The following is a 21,396-nucleotide window of genomic DNA, read 5'->3' on the forward strand; positions in this document are numbered from 1 at the left end:
AAAGAGACCTATGCAGAAATCACGGTGGCATCTTGAGCCTTGTTACTGAATAAAGAGACCTATGCAGAAATCACGGTAGCAACTTGAGCCTTGTTACTGAATAAAGAGACCTATGCAGAAATCACGGTGGCATCTTGAGCCTTGTTACTGAATAAAGAGACCTATGCTGAAATCACGGTAGCAACTTGAGCCTTGTTACTGAATAAAGAGACCTATGCTGAAATCACGGTAGCATCTTGAGCCTTGTTACTGAATAAAGAGACCTATGCTGAAATCACGGTAGCAATTTGAGCCTTGTTACTGAATAAAGAGACCTATGCAGAAATCACGGTGGCATCTTGAGCCTTGTTACTGAATAAAGAGACCTATGCAGAAATCACGGTGGCATCTTGAGCCTTGTTACTGAATAAAGAGACCTATGCTGAAATCACGGTGGCATCTTGAGCCTTGTTACTGAATAAAGAGACCTATGCTGAAATCACGGTGGCATCTTGAGCCTTGTTACTGAATAAAGAGACCTATGCTGAAATCACGGTGGCATCTTGAGCCTCGTTACTGAATAAAGAGACCTATGCTGAAATCACGGTGGCATCTTGAGCCTCGTTACTGAATAAAGAGACCTATGCTGAAATCACGGTGGCATCTTGAGCCTCGTTACTGAATAAAGAGACCTATGCAGAAATCACGGTGGCATCTTGAGCCTCGTTACTGAATAAAGAGACCTATGCTGAAATCACGGTGGCATCTTGAGCCTCGTTACTGAATAAAGAGACCTATGCTGAAATCTCGGTGGCATCTTGAGCCTCGTTACTGAATAAAGAGACCTATGCTGAAATCACGGTGGCATCTTGAGCCTTGTTACTGAATAAAGAGACCTATGCTGAAATCACGGTGGCATCTTGAGCCTCGTTACTGAATAAAGAGACCTATGCTGAAATCACGGTGGCATCTTGAGCCTCGTTACTGAATAAAGAGACCTATGCTGAAATCACGGTGGCATCTTGAGCCTCGTTACTGAATAAAGAGACCTATGCTGAAATCACGGTGGCATCTTGAGCCTCGTTACTGAATAAAGAGACCTATGCTGAAATCACGGTGGCATCTTGAGCCTCGTTACTGAATAAAGAGACCTATGCTGAAATCACGGTGGCATCTTGAGCCTCGTTACTGAATAAAGAGACCTATGCTGAAATCACGGTGGCATCTTGAGCCTCGTTACTGAATAAAGAGACCTATGCTGAAATCACGGTGGCATCTTGAGCCTCGTTACTGAATAAAGAGACCTATGCTGAAATCACGGTGGCATCTTGAGCCTCGTTACTGAATAAAGAGACCTATGCTGAAATCACGGTGGCATCTTGAGCCTCGTTACTGAATAAAGAGACCTATGCTGAAATCACGGTGGCATCTTGAGCCTCGTTACTGAATAAAGAGACCTATGCTGAAATCACGGTGGCATCTTGAGCCTCGTTACTGAATAAAGAGACCTATGCTGAAATCACGGTGGCATCTTGAGCCTCGTTACTGAATAAAGAGACCTATGCTGAAATCACGGTGGCATCTTGAGCCTTGTTACTGAATAAAGAGACCTATGCTGAAATCACGGTGGCATCTTGAGCCTTGTGACTGAATAAAGAGACCTATGCTGAAATCACGGTGGCATCTTGAGCCTTGTGACTGAATAAAGAGACCTATGCTGAAATCACGGTGGCATCTTGAGCCTTGTTACTGAATAAAGAGACCTATGCTGAAATCACGGTGGCATCTTGAGCCTTGTTACTGAATAAAGAGACCTATGCTGAAATCACGGTGGCATCTTGAGCCTTGTTACTGAATAAAGAGACCTATGCTGAAATCACGGTGGCATCTTGAGCCTTGTTACTGAATAAAGAGACCTATGCTGAAATCACGGTGGCATCTTGAGCCTTGTTACTGAATAAAGAGACCTATGCTGAAATCACGGTGGCATCTTGAGCCTTGTTACTGAATAAAGAGACCTATGCTGAAATCACGGTAGCATCTTGAGCCCACTACTTAACACCTTGTATTATCACTCGCTACTAACATTCCCTGCTAGGGATGAACACAACTGGGAAAATGTGGTTTGGTTTGTGGTGTGTCATGAACTTTTAGCTGTCAAGCTAAGTTTATGAGATTTCAGTTTATGAGATTTGTGATGTAGCAGAATGCCCTCCCCTTGCCCGCGTGTAGAGACACCAAACTCAGGGGACCTCTGGCTGACTCTCCTCTACCTGCCTCTACAAGTTTGATGAGGGTTGGATTTACGGGGTCCAAGCTACAGCCCCCACCTCAAAGGTGTTCCCAGGAAAGTGCTTTCTGGGGAAATGATTGCCTCTCTCCTTCTATATGTCCCCATTTTCTAACGTTTTGACCATTTGCTTTAATAGTGTATGAGTGAATAGTGCTGAGTGAAACCAAGGCTGCATTTCCCAGTTCGTATCAGCAAGGAAAACAAATTCCCTTTAAAAGCCAGGCCAGCAGCAGGAGCATTCATTTATCTTCTGCTGCAAATTGGTTTATTGCTGTGGTCAGGAGCGCCTTGTGATGGGCACCAGCATCTGACTTTGGTGATATATCGCTAAGCAAGATGAATACTGGCCATATGGTGACTTCAGAAGGATGCATTTTCCAGAACATTTTTCCTGCTTGGCAGTTCCCTGTACAGGAATCCTGAATAATGAGCTGAAACCAGCAAACAAACAAGCTAACTGACAGAAGGGTAGCTTTGGAATGAAGTCTCCAGGCAGAACTTTGGCAGGAGACCAAGCAGGAGGTAAAGGAGAGGTCTAGAACAAGAGACCTGTCCAGTCTGTCTTACTTTCTCCAGCTTTGTGACATGATTGAAATGATGTCCAGCTGCTGGACCAACATGACTGCTGAGGAAACAGGCCAGCACAGAGAGAGGCAATCCAAGAGAGGAGTAGCTGAAGACAGTCTATAGTTTACCATTCCTAGCAACTACAGTTAAGAGGTTCTCAGGAGACTTGGCTAAGAAAGAACTCTGTCTGAGCCCTTGGAGAGATGCTCCAGTTGGTATAGACAGGGGTCCCCAACATTTTTCAGCCTGTGAGGCATCTTCGGAATTCTGACACAGTGGGGTGGGGGCAACCACAAAATAGCTGTCACAAAATGGCTGCTGCAGAACGCAGAGCCAGCCACAAAATGGCTGCCACAGCTTACTTTCAATCATACAGAGCAGATCCTTGTGCTGTGGTGGCAGCTGCTGGTTAAGCAACATTTTAAAAGATCTGTAAAGGACTTCCTGGGTTTCAGTGCCTCAAGCTCAGAGGTGGTAGGAGGAGCTCGGCTCCAATGACCCCCCCCCCCCCGAATCAGGTGGCAGGAGGGGTGCTACAGCCGTAGCATCCCGAAGGGGGCCTTGGCGGGGGAGGCCCTGTCAGCAAGGAATTTTACAGGACCCAGAGAAACAACAGCGGTTGTTCCCTATTCTTCCTGTCTGCTCCAGTGCTCCTGCTGCCAAAATCGCCATGATGGCAGCAAGAGGTGGTTGCCCAACCGCTTTTCTCTTTCAATAAGCTTCTGATCAGTGTTGCCTCTAAGCTGAGTTAGCTTGAGCTAGCTCACAGATTTCTAGCCTCCGACTCATACGTTTTTGTCTTAGCTCAGGAAGGATGACCCCAGAGCACACTGATTTATGCAGCAGCTTGAAACTTTTAACTCCTGTAGCTCACAACTTTAATGCTAGTAGCTCACAAAGTATAATTTTTGCTCACAGGACTCTGCAGCTTAGAGGGAACATTGCTTCTGATGCATCATTCTTCTACCTTAATCACTGGAATTCTACCATGAGAGTAAGCTTTCTAACAATACTGGTTAATGGATCTTTAACATAACAACAATTGGAACTGTTCCAAAAGAAAGGGAAAGAGGAGGAAAAATCCCCCCCCTTCTTCGCAAAGAAGGCTTCAGAAAGCAAACAAATTGGAAAATTTTCAACAATTTAAATTGGACTGAGCAAAGTTATTTGAACAGATTTGGTTTATAAATAAATAAGCATTAATGAGATCACCTTCTGATTACAACACAGTCTGAACAAAAAGTAATTTTGCTTACAAGAGAAACGTATGTGATTCTTAATTAGGACTGAAATGGTTACAATCGAAATGCAGGAGGAAAATTCGAAGCTGAAGGAAACAGGTTAACTGGGTCTTTGAACGATTCTCTAACTTTGATTAACAGACTGAGTTTTTTCTGTGGAGGAAATGCCAGTTCAGACTAAAGCGTGTGATATTATGATTAACATAACCTCCTTAAAGCAGGGACTTGGTCGTTTAGCGGAGTTGATGCGACAACAGAAGGAGACTTTTATTTTGAAATTCAGCAAAAACGAAAATCTACATGAGCAGAGTAATAAAGAGACCCCAGTGATGTCTGTCAAGCTGAGAAAAAAAGCTAAAGATCCGTTGGGAAAGGTTTGGAAGAAAATCAAAATGGAGACAGCCTGCGTAGTTATAAAGTTGAAACGGAAATCAACATCGACTATAGCTTGCATGGGAGGAAGTGACGAAGCAGTGATCGTAACACTTTCAGCAAAATGAATGGAGATATCAAGAGGAGAAAAGGCAAATTTCAGCAAGATCAAATTTTGGAAAGCATTCAAAAAGAAGAGATTTTAACTGCAGGGGGTTTTTTGCTCCGCCTTTTTTTTTTACATCTAGCTGGCTAATATTGAATTAATAAAAGGGGCTAATAAGTGATTCCGTAATGGCAAATGAGGCTTTAAGAATTGGGATGCCTTTTTTCAGTTTGTTATAATTATCTATGGGAGTTAAATAGAATAATGTAATTAAGAGTGGGCTAAGGAGATTGTATGGGTTTTTATTTACCTAAAAATAAACAAGTATGGGAGATGAGGTAACTATTGCATATTAACCTGTGTTTTTCAGAGCACTATGAAAATAGGATTTATAGTCTCCAAAATTTTAAAAGAATTCTAAATGTTTAAAGTAGATAAAAAGTCAATTTGAGTAAATTTGTAATAAGACAGGCTACACAAATATTTTGTAATCTTAAGTCTGCTCCTGATATTTCTGACAAGAGAAACTGTCTATAAGGAAATAGATAAATTACTGTGTTTTCTGTTTCTGCTTTCTCTCTCTGCTAAAAATAAATTAACATTACGGATAAAGGAACTATATTTACCGTTTATGCTTATGTTAACTGCTAATATTGTTAAACCAGTTAGTTAGCTTTTGTTTTTAATATTGCTAAATTTAACCAGTCAGCTCTGTTTCATGGTTGGTTCTTCTGCTTTTCTCATTTGTATGTACTGAAGATGAAAAGTTTAGATTTATATTATAAGCAAACAGAATAGTTAAAAGTATATAACAAAATAATAAGACTGTAGAATTAAAGGGTTATAATGGGTAAAAATTTAAGGCTTTCGGGTAGAAAGAATTTGGTATTTTGTCTTGAGGTAGAAATGTAACAGGTAAGAAGGGGGCGGCAAAAGATGAGATGGCTGGACAGTGTTACTGATGTAACAAACACAAATTTAAGCAGACTTGGGAGGATGGTGGAAGACAGGAAGGCCTGGCGTGACTTTGTCCATGGGATCGCAAAGAGTCGGACTCGACTGTGCAACTGAACAACAAAACCCCACATTTCCTACCCTCTTTATATTCAAACTTAATAAAAAATTTAAAACTGGGTGAAAAAAATAAAAGATCTTTAAAAAAAAAAAAAGGTAAAGGTAAAGGTAGTCCCCTGTGCAAGCACCAGTCATTTCTCACTCTGGGGTGACGTCGCATCACGTTTTCACAGCAGACTTTTTATGAAGTGGAACAATGTAGGAGTCAAGTTGCACCTTTAAGACCAACAAAGCTTTTTTACGGGGTGGTTTGCCATTGCCTTCCCCAGTCATCTACACTCCCCCCCCAGCAAGCTGGATACTCATTTTACCAACCTCGGGAGGATGGAAGGCTGAGTCATCCAGCTTCCACCGGGATCAAACTCAGGTCGTAAACAGACAGCTTGGACTGCAGTACTGCAGCTTTACCACTCTGCATCATGGGGCATTGGTGCAGCCAATCAAATCTCCAATGGCCAATCAGAAGCCTTCCTAAGCAAAAGTCCCATTTGGCCCCACCTATATTGAAAACCACTTGATGGGAAGCAGGAAAAATGTTGGTGAGTGCCATGGGGGGCGGGCCTACAGGCACCATGTTGGGGACATGGGTATAGGAGATAGTGAGACGAGTGAACAAAAGTTTGCATTTCAGTTGATCCTCAGGGCTTTCCCTCCCCGGACACTTTTCACTAGTTTGGTGTAGTAGTTAATTGTGTGGACTCTTATCTAGGAGAACCGTGTTTGATTCCCCACTCCTCCACTTGCACCTGCTAGCATGACCTTGGGTCAGCCATAGCTCTGGCAGAGGTTGTCCTTGAAAGGGCAGCTGCTGTGAGAGCCCTCTCAGCCCCACCCACCTCACAGGGCCCCTGTTGTGGGGGAGGAAGGTAAAGGAGATTGTGAGCCACTCTGAGATTCAAAGTGGAGGGTGGGATATAAATCCAATACCTTCTTCTTCTTCACCATCCATTGATGGACTCTGCACATCTCTCATCTGACGTATATCAGATGTCGTCTGATTCCTGCCACTGTGTACATTTAATCCTAATTAGACCAATTCATGGTCGTCTTTTAAAATGAAATATATTTTATTTTCAGGAAAACGTAGCTATTGCTGGAGGCAGGGCAGTGGGACGAAGGGAGCAGGGAACTCTGCAGAAAGAATGGGACGACTAGGCAGGCTTTAAACACAAACCGTGGCCAGGAGATTTTAATGAAAATGCAGACCTCACAACCTGGTTGTCCTTAAAGAGCCTCGCTGTAGGGGCTGCTGAAAGGGAAACAGCTCTTCTGCCATCGTGCGGCTGCAGCAGCTGCAGTACTGAGAAAGCCTCCGTTCGATAGACACAGCAGATGATAACAATTCACCCCATTACTTTCCCCTCTATGTTGCCTGCTTTTCCTATCAGGAACACAATCTTTTTCATACAGAATAAGAGCGATAGCAAGAAGAAACAATTTGTGGAGCAAAGGGGCTGCCTTGGAACATATTTTTCTTCTCTGGGTTTAATGGTGCAAAAATGGCGGCAATTGAGGTTGACCTTTGTATTAAACACACCGTCATCAAATGGTCTCTGAAGTGAGGGCTATTAACAGAGCAGCCGTTGACATAAGGAGAGATGCAGAGCAGGTTCACATATAAAAATCCCCAGGACAAACTTTCTCAGCACTAAAGACGTAGGAGAAGATGAAGACAGATGTTCAGGAGAAGTAAGGACGAAGAAGAAGTTATTGGATTTATATCCCGCCCTCCACTCTGAATCTCAGAGTCTCAGAGCGGCTCACAATCTCCTTTACCTTCCTCCCCCACAACAGACACCCTGTGAGGTGGGTGGGGCTGAGAGGGCTCCCACAGCAGCTGCCCTTTCAAGGACAACCTCTGCCAGAGCTATGGCTGACCCAAGGCCATTCCAGCAGCTGCAAGTGGAGGAGTGCAGAATCAAACCCGGTTCTCCCAGATAAGAGAGCTCTGGCTGACCCAAGGCCATTCCAGCAGCTGCAAGTGGAGGAGTGCGGAATCAAACCCGGTTCTCCCAGATAAGAGAGCTCTGGCTGACCCATGGCCATTCCAGCAGCTGCAAGTGAAGGAGTGCGGAATCAAACCCGGTTCTCTCCACTCTGAATCTCAGAGTCTCAGAGCAGCTCAGTATCTCCTTTATCTTCCCTGCCCCCCACAACAGACTGTGAGGTGGGTGAGGCTGAGAGGGCTCTCACAGTAGCTGCCCTTTCAAGGACAACCTCTGCCAGTGCTATGGCTAACCCAAGGCCATTCCAGCAGCTACAAGTGAAGGAGTAGGGTGTCATGGGTGCTGGGGACCCTTCAGAGGAGGTTGAGTCTGATGAGGAAACTGTGCCCCTGCCACCTGCACCAGTGCCCCTGCCTCCTGCTGGAGAAGATCCCAGCCCCCCTGCCTCGCCCTCTCGGGTGGCTCGTGTGCGTGACCGCCTCCGGCAGGACCTCAGGGATCGGAGGAGGGCGGCACGCTCACAAGCAAGACGCTCCCTGAGCCCTGAGTTCTGAGAGGATTCTGGCCCTTCTAAGAGCAAGGATGCTTGAGTGGTAACAGGATCCTGGCTGCCTCCCTGAGCCAGCAATTAGCCCAAACGGGCAACAGCCAGCAGAGGGCTATAGAGCTGTGGGCTTTGGGAGGAAGCTTTGTGGAAGCAACTAGTCATCTCCCTGACATTCTAGCATCCACTCCGGCTTGACTTTGGTTCCTGACTCCCTGACTTTGGCTTTGGACTTCTGGACTCCCTGACCTCGGCTTCTGGACCTCAGACCTGCGATACTTCTACAGTGATTCGGATTTGGCGCCTCGGACCCTCCTGCTTACTGGCTACAGACCTCGGACTGCCTCTGGACTTTGCCTGACCCGGCCCCAGCCGTGACAGATTGCTTCCACCGACAAACACCCACTCCACAGGATGGATGCTGAAGCAAGTGAAACCACAGAACTACTGGCTGCGCTCCAAGCCCAGGTACAGCAGCTAACACAGGCAGTAGTGCACTTGCAGCAACAACCTGCGGCCAGTGCTCCAGCCAAGTGCCCAGTTCCCCCACCTGACAGATTTGGGGGTGCCGTGGAAGAATTTCCTGCCTTCCTAGCACAGTGTCGGCTGTACTTTGAACTGAGAGCACGGGACTTCCTCAATGACAAAACCAAGGTGTGTTTCGTCATCAGTCTGTTAAAGGGGCAGGCGGCCAAATGGGCCACACCCTTACTGGTCGCGTCCTCTCCCCTACTGACTGATTACCAGGGGTTTGAGGCCCACCTGTCTGCTGCTTTCTCAAACCCAGTCCAAGCAGCCACAGCCAACCGGAAGATCAGGGCACTGAGACAAGGCAACTCCTCGGTGGCTCAATATGCCACTGAATTCAAGCTCCTGACCCAGGACTTGGCGTGGAATGAGGCTGCCCAGATGGACCAGTTTACTGAGGGGTTGGCAGAGGAGGTCCTGGATGAACTGGCCAGGGTGGAGCAGCCACTCACGCTCCAAGAACTTATCACCCTCTGCCTCCGCATCGATGGCCGCCTGGAAAGTCGCCCCCAAGCCAAGACCAGAGGGCGCCAGCTCCCTGCGCCGTGCTACCTGGCTCCTCGCCCGTCCCCAGCTAGTACCAGCACCAAGGATGAGCCTATGCAGCTTGGAGCTGCTCGACCCCGCCTGACCCCAGAGGAAAAGACCAGACGCCGCACGCAGAATCTGTGCCTCTACTGCGGCACGGCAGGCCACTATGCCTCTGGCTGCCCTGCTAAGCATCGGATACCTGGACCTTCGCTGCCACCGCCGCCAAAAGGGCAGCCCCAGGCGTAAGTGGACCCCCCAGCCTGGGGCGACTAGCTGGGTCCTCCGAACAGCGGGCTGATACCCCAGGGCCATTCCTGCTACCAGTCAAACTCCGTCTGCCTGATGAACGCTGGCTGTTCGTGTATGCCATGCTGGACTCGGGAGCGGCCCACTGTTTTATAGATGCCGCCTTTGTGAAGCAGCACCAGATCCCTGTGCAGACAAAAGGGATTCCGTCGCTGGTGGAGGCTATTGACGGGCGCCTCCTCCGTTCTGGCCCCGTCACCCAGGAGACCTGTCCCATCACCTTCCACGTCCAGCAGCACCAAGAACAGCTGCGGTTTGATGTCGCCCGCATGCCTCGCTTCCCGCTGATTCTAGGCCTTTCCTGGCTGAAGCTGCACAACCCCATCGTGGACTGGGCCCAGCAGGAACTACGCTTCCGAGACCCATGCCCCCATCTGACTCCTCCCACCACTCTAGCAGCTGGCATCCCGAGTGGTGGTCCTCAGCTCCCTCAGAAGTATGTGGACTTTGCTGATGTCTTCGAAGAGACAGGAGCTGATCAGCTTCCCCCTCACCGGCCCTACGACTGTGCCATTGATTTGGTACCTGGGGCACCACTCCCGGTGGGGCGTCTGTACCCAATGTCGGAGCCGGAGTTGGCAGCTCTGCGAGACTTCCTGGACAAGAACCTGAAACGCGGATTCATCCGACCCTCAACCTCTCCCCTATCTGCTCCAGTGCTCTTCGTGAAGAAGAAAAGTGGGGAGCTCCGGCTGTGCAATGACTACCGGGCCCTGAACAAGATCACCATCCGCGACCGGTACCCTCTACCACTGATCCCTGAACTCTTGGATCGCCTAAAGGGGGCCCAAATCTACACCAAGCTGGACCTCCGTGGAGCGTACAATTTGGTGCGCATACGGCCCGGAGACGAATGGAAGACCGCGTTTGGGACCCGATACGGGCAGTACGAGCACCTGGTAATGCCCTTCGGACTGACCAATGCCCCCGCTGTCTTCCAGAGGTTCATGAATGACATATTCCGGGACCTGCTCGACCGCTTCACGATCATATACCTGGATGACATCCTAATTTACTCCCACAATCCTGCCCAGCACGCCGAGCACGTCCGCCAGGTCCTGCAGCGCCTACGAGCCCATGGTCTCTACGCCAAGCTGGAGAAGTGCGACTTCGACCTGCGCTCCGTCGAGTTCCTTGGGCACATCGTGTCACCGCAGGGGATCCTCATGGACCCGAAAAAAGTAGAAGCGGTCCTGACCTGGCAGGCTCCTCAGAATCGCAAAGACCTGCAGCGGTTCCTCGGTTTTGCCAACTACTATCGGCAATTCATCCCGGCCTACGCATCCCTGACCACACCCCTGACTCAACTACTCCGCCCCAAAGAACCCTTCCGCTGGTCCCCAGAGGCCGATAACGCCTTCTCCACCCTGAAGACTCGCTTTGCCACCGGGCCACTCCTGAGATACCCCGACCCCCAGCTTCCCTTTACGGTGGAAGCTGATGCCTCCAACGTGGCCCTGGGAGCAGTGCTGTCCCAGCGCGAGGAGCCGTCCCAGCCACTACAGCCCTGCGCCTATTACTCGCGGCAGCTCACTGCTGCAGAGAGGAACTATACCATCTGGGAGAGGGAGTTGCTCGCGATCAAGGCGGCGTTTGAGGTTTGGCGACATTACCTCGAAGGGGCTCGCCACCCTGTTCAAGTGCTCACCGATCACCGGAACTTGGAACACCTCCAGACCACCCGCCGTCTCAACCAGCGCCAGATCCGGTGGTCCCTATTCTTCTCTCGCTTCGACTTCCGGATCTCCTACATCCCCCATACCCAGAACCGGAAAGCAGATGCGCTCTCCCGGAAACCGGAATACGCCCCTGCCTCAACTGAGACCGCGCCCGCTGCTCCAATCCTGCCGCCCTCAGTATTTGCAGCCACCTCCACTTCACCAGCACTCGTGGAGGACATTCGGGCTAGCCAGGCCAATGATCCCTGGGTCCAGCAACACCTCCAGGCTCTCCAAGATGACCCAACAGGGGAGTTCACGACTCGAGGCGGCCTCTTGCTACACCGCGAACGCCTCTATGTGCCGCCCGGGCCCTTGCGGGCAGAAGTGCTACGCCTGACCCACGACTCATTACCCGCCGGGCACTTTGGACAGCATAAGACCACCCACTTGCTGACAAGGGAATTCTGGTGGCCACGAGTTCGCGCTGATGTTGCCCGCTATGTCAGCTCCTGTGACGTCTGCCGACGGGCCAAAGACATCCCAGCCAAACCCTCAGGGTTGCTGCAGCCCTTGCCCACATCTTCAGGACCCTGGGATACCATCTCGATGGACTTCATCACGGAACTTCCATGCTCCAAGGGTCAGACTTGTATCTGGGTGGTCGTTGACCTATTTACCAAGATGGCCCACTTTGTTCCGTGCCCGAAACTCCCCACAGCTCAGGAGACGGCCCAGCTTTACCTGCAACACATCTTTCGTCTGCATGGACTCCCAGCCCATCTGATCTCCGATCGGGGCCCTCAGTTCTCCTCTCGGTTCTGGCAAGCCCTCCATTCCAGCCTGGGTACTCGAGTGCACCTGTCCTCGGCCTACCACCCACAGACAGATGGCCAGACAGAGCGCACCAATGCCACGCTAGAGCAATATCTCCGCTGTTACACCTGTTACCAGCAGGATGACTGGACCACTCTATTGCCCCTAGCGGAGTTTGCATACAACAACGCGGTCCATTCATCCACCCAAATGACCCCGTTTGCTGCAACCTACGGGTACCACCCTCGGTACTTCCCAGCGATCCTACCACCCACGAATGTCCCCGCCGTCGATGCCTACCTGCAAGAACTCCGTGCCAGCCAAGACTTGCTCCGAGAGCAGCTACAGCAAGCCAAGGAGGCATATAAACGGGCTGCGGACCGAAAGAGGCAAGAAGGCCCTCCAGTGCAGCTGGGGGATCAGGTGTGGCTCTCAACTCGCTACCTGCGCCGGCCTGGTCGGTCTCACAAGCTGGATGCACGGTTCATTGGACCCTACCCCGTCGTTGAACAAATAAACCCCGTCGCCTTCAGGCTCCAGTTGCCACCCCACCTCCGCATTCACCCCGTGTTTCATCGCTCCCTCCTTGTTCCGGCTGCACCCCCTGACCCAGCTCGGACTCCTTCCCCACCGCCGCCACCACCAGTGTTGGTGGATGACGAGGAAGAATATGAGGTGCGCCAGATCCTGGACTCCCGGTACCATCGTGGAGGCCTCCAGTACCTGGTGGACTGGGAGGGATACGGCCCAGAAGACCGGTCTTGGGAGCCCGAGGACAATCTTCATGCCCCGGACTTGGTGCACCAGTTCCACAACGACCACCCCGACCTTCCAGGTCCCTCGACGGAGGGGGGCCCTGGGGGGGGGGATAGTGTCATGGGTGCTGGGGACCCTTCAGAGGAGGTTGAGTCTGATGAGGAAACTGTGCCCCTGCCACCTGCACCAGTGCCCCTGCCTCCTGCTGGAGAAGATCCCAGCCCCCCTGCCTCGCCCTCTCGGGTGGCTCGTGTGCGTGACCGCCTCCGGCAGGACCTCAGGGATCGGAGGAGGGCGGCACGCTCACAAGCAAGACGCTCCCTGAGCCCTGAGTTCTGAGAGGATTCTGGCCCTTCTAAGAGCAAGGATGCTTGAGTGGTAACAGGATCCTGGCTGCCTCCCTGAGCCAGCAATTAGCCCAAACGGGCAACAGCCAGCAGAGGGCTATATAGCTGTAGGCTTTGGGAGGAAGCTTTGTGGAAGCAACTAGTCATCTCCCTGACATTCTAGCATCCACTCCGGCTTGACTTTGGTTCCTGACTCCCTGACTTTGGCTTTGGACTTCTGGACTCCCTGACCTCGGCTTCTGGACCTCAGACCTGCGATACTTCTACAGTGATTCGGATTTGGCGCCTCGGACCCTCCTGCTTACTGGCTACAGACCTCGGACTGCCTCTGGACTTTGCCTGACCCGGCCCCAGCCGTGACATAGGGAATCAAACCTGTTCTCCCATATAAGAGTCCGTGCACTTAACCACACCAAACTGGCTCTCCTGAGCCCCCTCTCCTGAGAGGAATCTGGTTCTGCAGACTACTTTGGTTGAGGTATTGGTCTAGGACTAGAGAGACCCAGGTTCAAATCCCTGTTCAGCCATGCAACTCGCCAAGAAGCCCTTAGATTAATGACTCTCTCTCAGTCTGCCCTACCACCCAGGATTGCTGTGAGTGTAAACTGGAGGAGGGTAGGAGTGTGTTGCACTGCCCTGAGTTCTCAGAAGAAGGGCAGAACAAACATCAATAGAATAGGAACATCAGAACTACCTTGTTGGATCAGACCAAGGGGTCATGTAAGTCATTCTGTTTCTGAGCATACCTTGCAACCCGCAATGCAGAATTATAGTGTACCAAATCTTCAAGGATCTGAGCAAATACCCAAAGCAAGCCCACTCTCAAGTGGAACACGATCAAGTCCAGTGCAGTCCAAGCAAATGTTCTTTGCTATTCCTTCTTGAGCCCCCGGCTGACAGTTTAAGATGGCCTCCCTTTGAGGCTGGGGTCGCCTGCCTCCTGTGATCCCAGCTCAGCACTCTGATATGTGTCACCTTCCATTCTTTTCCGAAAACAGCTTCAGCATAGTATTGCAGGCTCCAGAGCACAACAGAGAGCTACTTATCACTTGCCATTGCGCCAAAAAATGGTGTGCTTTTGCACCGCAAGATGAAGGCAGAGACCCCTCCCACATGAACTCTTGGTGAGAACAGGCCACCCCAAAACATCTGGGGAACAGTAAGGCATGCAGAACAAAAAGGGACAGAACCACAGACCAGACTGTGTGCATACGTGCACAAATCTGGCCACTTTCAGCCATAAAATATCCTGGGAAGGAAGACTTCATATTAGGACATGGGGGAAGACCAGCTTGGCCTCACCCATTTGCAAGAGAAGGAGCAACCACAGACCACTGGCTTCCCCTCTCCGTTGCACAGTGCGGATATCACGGGAAGGACACCCTGCTCTCTGCCGTTGAAAAGGGAGTGGGGAGTGGGGCTGAGTGCAATCTGTTGTGTCCAAACTCTCTGGTGGATCACTGGATCCAAAGGAGGGATAGAAGTCTTCCAAATCATAGAATCACCGGGTCATCTAGCCGAACCCGCTGCACAGTGCAGGAAATTCACAAGTACTCCCCCCCCACGCACACACACACCCCAGATCCATAATAGTTAGTCACCAATATCCAAGTTCCGGAGGGGGCCACATCTCCAAGTACAGAGAATGTGTGGATGAATGCAATGCTGGATGTGCAACCACACTGTGTATCTAACATGTGGTGTCTCACCTGACTGTAGCTAGGGCTGACCTCAGCAGTTGCCACCAGGGCCCAGGGTTTCTGGTGGGGCCCACTGCCACCGATCCTCACCCACAAGCCTCCTCCAGCTACGGTCTGTGCCCCTGAATCCTTATGGGAGGGCATGTGGGGACCCAGTGGCAGTAATGGCAGCAGTAGTCCCCGCGGCATCCACTGGCCACTGCTGATGGGGAACGAGGGTGCTGGTAATGCAGGCCGCAGAGTGTGGGTGGTGGGAGGGCTTCCAAGCAGGAGAAGAACACATGGGCAGGTGAGGAGGGGGCATGCAGCTGTGGGGGTGGAAAGGAGGGCACGGGGGAGCGCTGAGCATTCAGGGTCTCCTGACACCTGGAACCAGTCCTGGCTGTAGCACAGAAAGAAAAGTTCTGCCCATCACCAGATGAAGCTGCCCCTCACCCCCCACCCCTAGATGAAAGAGCTGTGCTCTTCTTTCACCCCATTCACTGACTGGAACATGCAGCTCTACAGCTGCAGACAGAAGAAATGGCAGCCTCACCAGTGGAATGACGGCCCCTGGGAGTAGCCGAAGCGGCCATAGCTGTAACAGACTGTTCCTGCTTTTTGGAACAGGAGATGAGGGTGGGCATTCATTCCTGAAAACCTTTAGGAGGCACTGCAAGGCTTCTTTATTGACCATCCCCTGTAAGGGAAGGCTAAAGCTCCAGGGAGACATTTAAGTGGAATATGATAGCTGTAATTGGCTGATCTGCTGCAGCAGGGCTTTTCTGATGTCGAAATGCAGCTCTCACAAGAGAATTCAAGGGCACTTCCCGAGAAAGGCTTGCTTGAAAAACACATGTTCCACTCGCTCCACGGATTCACCTGCTACTGACCACTTGTATGTCTTTATCCTCTGCTTCTTACTGAAAAGAGCAGTAACATTAGTAACGTTAATAGCTAAGCCCTCGTCGGAACGACATTCCAAAAAGGAGCCTGCAAGCTTATGCAGGCTGGCCACAGATCTTGACAAAAGAGCGGTGAGGTCCTCATATAAAAGACAGGATAATTTAATGTGACCCAGGCAAAGCAAGTGAAATTCATCTCCAGCAATATGAGAACTTGAATCACTGAGATAGAAGTTATGTTGAAGGGCCTATTTAGTTGCCCTGCTCAGAGAGTGTGTGGAGACTGCATCCGTCCACAAATACTTGTTCTGTTTAAGGGATGGTCTTCTGTTTCAAATGGAACAGAGTTGAGTTGAAATTGAGGCTAGGAACCTTTATCCACCCCCTCCCATAATACGTATTTGATTAGGATTGCGTCCATCACTTTTTGAATACCAATTCTGACCTTCGAAGGCCTTTGACCACTTGGTGGCTTTAAACACAAGCAGTTTCCCAGCAAAGTAATAAACAGCTCTCTGACAGCAGAAATGGATGAATGATAATCACTGTTTTCAGGTGGGTAGCCAGGTTGGTCTGAAGCAATAGAATAAAGTTTGAGTCTAGTGGCTTCTTTAAGAGCAGCAAGGTTTAATTCTGGGTATAAGCTTTTGGGTGCATCAATCAGATGAAGTGTGCACACACACAAAAGCTTATGCCTAGAATTAAACTTTGCTGCTCTTAAAGGTACCACCGGATGCAAGCTTTGTTCTGTTCTTTCATGATAAGCACTGACCTACCCTTTACCCGTTTGCAATGTATGAGATCTATGCAGGTCAAGCACAGTGGTGAAACAAATCAACCCTTCACCCCCAGCTTCAAATACAGAAGACAGCACACCGTCGTGAAAACCAACACCAAGTTTGAGACCAGAAGGAGCTGTTCAAACAGGTTTCTTTCAAACAGCTGTGCTCCATAATAGCTGCCACCTGTAGTAAAATGAGGAGCAGTGGATGTGTGGTTTAAGAATCTGGGGGCTGGAGAAGCAGAATTGCAGTCCCTGCCCTTGTAGAAACAAGTATGTCTCTTCAAAGCACCACTAGAGGGCAGCCATATGCAAAAAAACTACGGTATCTTAAGACGAGGAGACGGAACTTTCTAACGCCATCAAATCCTCCACAAGTAGCCATGCCCATACGATGTGTGCATGACAGACCAGCAGTATACCTGTGGTTTGCAGACTTTGGGCATTTTCCCACATAGCTTACCTCGGAGCGACGTCCCTCTTCACCGTGCAGCATCTGCGCAGATTTCGCACCAACTGCTCCGCATAACCAGGAAGAGCCGCGGCTTTTGCGTCGCAGATGTAAACTGGTTTTTAGCGGTTTACATCTGCGACGCAAAAGCCGCGGCTCTTCCTGGTTATGCGGAGCAGTTGGTGCGAAATCTGCGCAGATGCTGCGTGGTGAAGAGGGACGTCGCTCCGAGGTAAGCTATGTGGGAAAACGCTCTTTGTTTTCTGTGAAGAAAATGCATAACGCTGCTAAAAAGGTCAAGGTAATCCCCTGTGCAAGAACCAGTTGTTTCCAACTCTGGGGTAACGTTGTATCACAGTGTTTTCACAGCAGACTTTTTTTTTTAACGGGGTGGTTTGCCATTGCCTTCCCCAGTCATCTACATTTTCCCCTCAGCAAGCTGGCTACTAATTTTGCCAACCTCGGAAGGAGGGAAGGCTGAGTCAACCTTGAGCCGGCTACCTGAACTCAGCTTCTGCTGGGATCGAACTCAGGTCGTGAGCAGAGAATTTGGACTTCAGTTCTGCAGCTTTACCTGTTGTTAATGGGCTTTGCTTGGGTCTACAGCTGGGTGAAGATGGATTGCAAATTCCAGCTTGTCTATATATGCTTCTTAAAATGTGGTGCCCAAAACTGAACACTCCAGGTGAGATCTTACCAGAGCAAAGTGATCACGTGGTCTGGACACTAGACTTCTGTTGATACAGCCCAAAATTGCATTTGCCTTTTTAGCCACTGCATCACACTGTTTACTCATGTTCAGCGTATGATCCACTAAGACCCCTAGATCCTTTTCCCACATACTACTGCTAAGACAAGTCCCCCCCATCCTATAACCATGCATTGGATTTTTCCTACCTAAACGTAGAACTTTACATTTATCCCTGTTAAAATTCATTGTATTGGTTTTAGCCCAGTTTTCCAGCCTGTCAAGGTCATCCTGTATCCTGTTTCTGTCTTCTACTGTATTTGCAACCCCTCCCAATTTAGTATCATGGGCAAATTTAATAAGCATTCCCTCTATTCCATGGAGGGGTGATGCTGGGATTCAAGCAAGAGATTGTCAGCAAGCCATATTAGCCCCATGCAGCAGCGGCCACCCCAGGCCAAAGGGGGAATGAGCACTACATGCACAAGGCCACATAGGGGACAGAGGCCCCGGGCCACTCAGTGTCTAGTAGAGCTGGAGATTGTTGGCACTGCCCCCCATGAGGCAGCCACCACCAATGCCTGAAGGCCACCAGATGGTCCATGGGAGAGGGAAGCTCGGCCACTGAGTTGTGTGTTTGGTGCCAATAATAGGCCCTCTATGTGTGGGAGAAACTGTTAAAGAATGCCCCCCAGGCCAAAGCAAGTCACCTGAGCTGGCATGAATATGGCTGCCATGGCTCTCAACTCACCACAGTTGGAGTGGCTCCGCCTCCTCCGCCCAAGCCCTGGACAGGCCAGTTCTGGCCCCTGGGCCTTATGTTTGACATCCCTGGTTTCACTCTGCCCCGCCTTGTACAGGCAACCTGTTTGAAGGGCCCCAATCAGTCGTGCAGAATGAAGAACAAGACACAGGCAGACATTACCAAGGACTTGACTGTTGTCTCGACGGCTTTCTGGATGCAGATGCATTCCGTTTATATAGCCTGAGGAAAAACCGCAGCTGCTGACATCAAAGGGCGAGCCGTATTTTATGCGGCAAAATCCCTCCCAGCCAGCAAACAAGCTCTTTGCTGTACATGGAAGACGCTTGAGTTGCAGTCCTGTTCCTTGCCCTGGAAATCACGTCTGTGGCCTGATTGGAACCCGCTGAAGCACCAAAGTTCTCTCAAAAGAGAGGCAAGTGAGGAGGAGGAGGGCACAGCTGTCTGCCAGATGAGGCTCTGCAAGACAACGAGGGGTTGTCACGGGGGTTGTGATGCTCTGGGATCCTGGAGGAATCCATGTCAGGCTGCACATGGCCAGCGAGCATCAGGATTTATTGGATGAGCATTTTAGATAGGCAAAATGAGAAGGGGGGTGCTGCAAAGGAGTCACAGTTTCCCCCTTGCGTGTAGTTTTCAATTCGCATTTTTTAATTCCGATTTAGGATTTGATGTGCAGCATTTTGAGTCGAAGTTCACTTGCATCATCTTAGAAATTATTACAAACCCCACAAAAAGCAGGAGGATCATATTATCTCTGTGTTGGGGGTAGAGACACAGACAGGCTTGTCAACTTCCAGGAGAGCCACCCACAGAGATCTTCAGGGGTTACCCCTGATCTCCACATGACAGAGACCAGCTGCCCTGGAGGAAGGAAATTAGGCTTCCCAATCCCCAGGTCCCAGCGAGGGATCCCCCGGTTTTACAGGCTTCCCCCCGCCCCCAGCCAGCTGGCCAGCAGGGGAAGCCCCGCCCCCCACAATCACCATGTAGATTTAGAGCTCCGGCAGGTTTAGAAACCTGCAAACAGGTCTGTTTTTAAAATGTGTGCCTTTAAAGTTGAGCAGGAAACAGGAAGCGCTTCATGGGGAAGGGTCAGCAGCACTTTCGTCAGAGCACAGACCCTCCGTTTGTTTTGCTTTCGTTTTCAAAGCTAGTAAAGTTGTGGAGGAACCAGACCCAGTAAGTGCGTGTGAGAGAGAGTGTGAGTGTATGAGAGAGAGGGGGCAGGGCAATCCCCAGTTTGGAGGCCCTCCCCCCACTTTAGAAACCTTTAGAAAGCGGGGCGGGGAGAGGGAAATGTCCACTGGGCACTCTATTATTCCCTATGGAGAACGATTCCCATAGGGAATAATGTTGAATTGATGTATCTGGGGCTCTGGGGGGGATGTTCTTTGAGGTAGAGGCACCGGATTTGCCGCATAGCATCTGATGCCTTTCCTCAAAACACCCTCCAAGTTTCAAAAGGATTGGACCAGGGGGGCCAATTCTGTGAGTCCCCGAAGAAGGTGCCCCTATCCTTCATTATTTCTAATGGAGGGAAGGCATTGAAAAGGTGTGCAGTCCCTTTCAATGCGATGGCCAGAACTCCCTTTGGAGTTCAATTGTACTTGTTCCAACCTTGCTCATGACTCCACCCTCAATGTCTCCTGGCCCCACCTCCAAAGTCTCCTGGCTCCACCCCCAAAGTCCCCAGATATTTCTTGAATTGGACTTGGCAACCCTAAAGGAAATGGCTGCTGCAGGCTGGAGGGTGGGCTCTAGGGGATTATACCCTGCTGAGGTCCGTGCCCTCCCCAAGTCACCCAGTCTATGGTTGTGAACAGGGGTCATTTTGTAGAAAAATAGGTGGTGGAGCTCATTAGCATAATTTATTAGCATATGCCACCCCCCCAACCAGCCAAAAGCAACTTGATGCAAGAAAGGAGAGCCCCAGGCAAGCAAGGCCTGCTTGGGCCGGCTAGAGACCCAGCTGGCCCAAGCAGACCTCGCTCACCTGGGACTCTCCTAGACTGCCTCCCCCCATTCAAAAAGCCAGCAAGCCACCCGCCACCCAAAATCACATAAGAAGTGGAGAAAGGGTGGTGTGGGCTTCTCCAGGGGTTAATGAGGGCTGCTGGGGGTGTGGCTGGCTGGCTGCCCGCTCTCCTAATCCAGGGATTGTTATGCAGCTGCACCTACTATTCAATGGACATGGTAAGTGGGGAGGAAGAGGGGGAACCCTCAGAAAGGTTCAGGACCTGAACTCCTGTGAGCTCCTGCTGGATTCAAGGCCTGGTTGTGAAATTCCTGGAGATTTGGGGTAGAGCCTGGGGAAGGCGTGGTTTGAGAAGGGGAGGGGACCTCAGGAGGGATATGATGCCATAGAGTCTGTCCTCCAAAGCAGCTATTTTCTCCAGGGGACCAGATCTCCGCACTCTGGAGATCAGTTTTGAAAGCAGATCTTCAGCCTCCACCTGGAGGGTGGCAACCCTAGAATGTTCCTTCTGTGTCCTCGATGAACAGATCGGGTGACCTGCTAACTCTTTATTTTTCAGGTCCATGAGACTGGTAATTCCTGTTTCAAATCCATCATAAATTCAGCTTTGGCCAGAAACGACTGCTTTCCCTTCTCCTCTTTCCTTATTCTTTTTATTAAATGAGAGGATTTGGCCCACAGCGTTTCCTATGTATTATGTCACCTTACTGCCAGCACTCAGTGCTTTCTAGTCAGACTTGTCTCCTGCATGTAGTGAGTGGGACCTCTTCTCCAAAGGAGAGCTTCACAGCAAGGTTGACAGTTGCTTTAGATTAGAGCGCCTGGCTGCAGTTCAAGGCAAGGAGGGGGAGTTTATTTAGCTGAGAAAGACAGTTGCAAAGCCTGGGAATTGTGCTCCAGAGCAGTCCAGAGAAGCCCATGAGTTGCAAAGAAGGCACATTTGCCTTTGTCTTGGAAAGACTGTTGCCCATTGGAATATCTACATTTGCTTGGATTTGAGGACATGTACTACTGCCCGGAAGGAAACATCTGGTATTATTGGGAAAACTGAGTGGTGCAACTCCCTAGCAAGGTAAGAGGCAACTAA

The 21,396-nt window shown here is 50.2% G+C and overlaps 1 protein-coding gene across 1 annotated transcript in view; it reads left to right on the plus strand.

Moving 5' to 3' along the window:
- LOC132577484 (uncharacterized) overlaps positions 1-12,768 on the plus strand; it is a gene marked incomplete at its 3' end in the record, with an annotated part of 40,857 nt that extends 28,089 nt beyond the window's left edge. Inside the window, exons 2-3 of the mRNA XM_060247272.1 lie at positions 9,988-10,632; positions 12,448-12,768. Coding sequence (XP_060103255.1) covers positions 9,988-10,632; positions 12,448-12,768 — 966 coding nt within the window. The remainder of the gene's footprint in view (positions 1-9,987; positions 10,633-12,447) is intronic.
- Positions 12,769-21,396: the final 8,628 nt, after the last annotated feature.

This window comes from Heteronotia binoei, chromosome 9, assembly GCF_032191835.1.
Source record: "Heteronotia binoei isolate CCM8104 ecotype False Entrance Well chromosome 9, APGP_CSIRO_Hbin_v1, whole genome shotgun sequence".
In the NCBI taxonomy this organism is placed as follows: domain Eukaryota; kingdom Metazoa; phylum Chordata; class Lepidosauria; order Squamata; family Gekkonidae; genus Heteronotia; species Heteronotia binoei.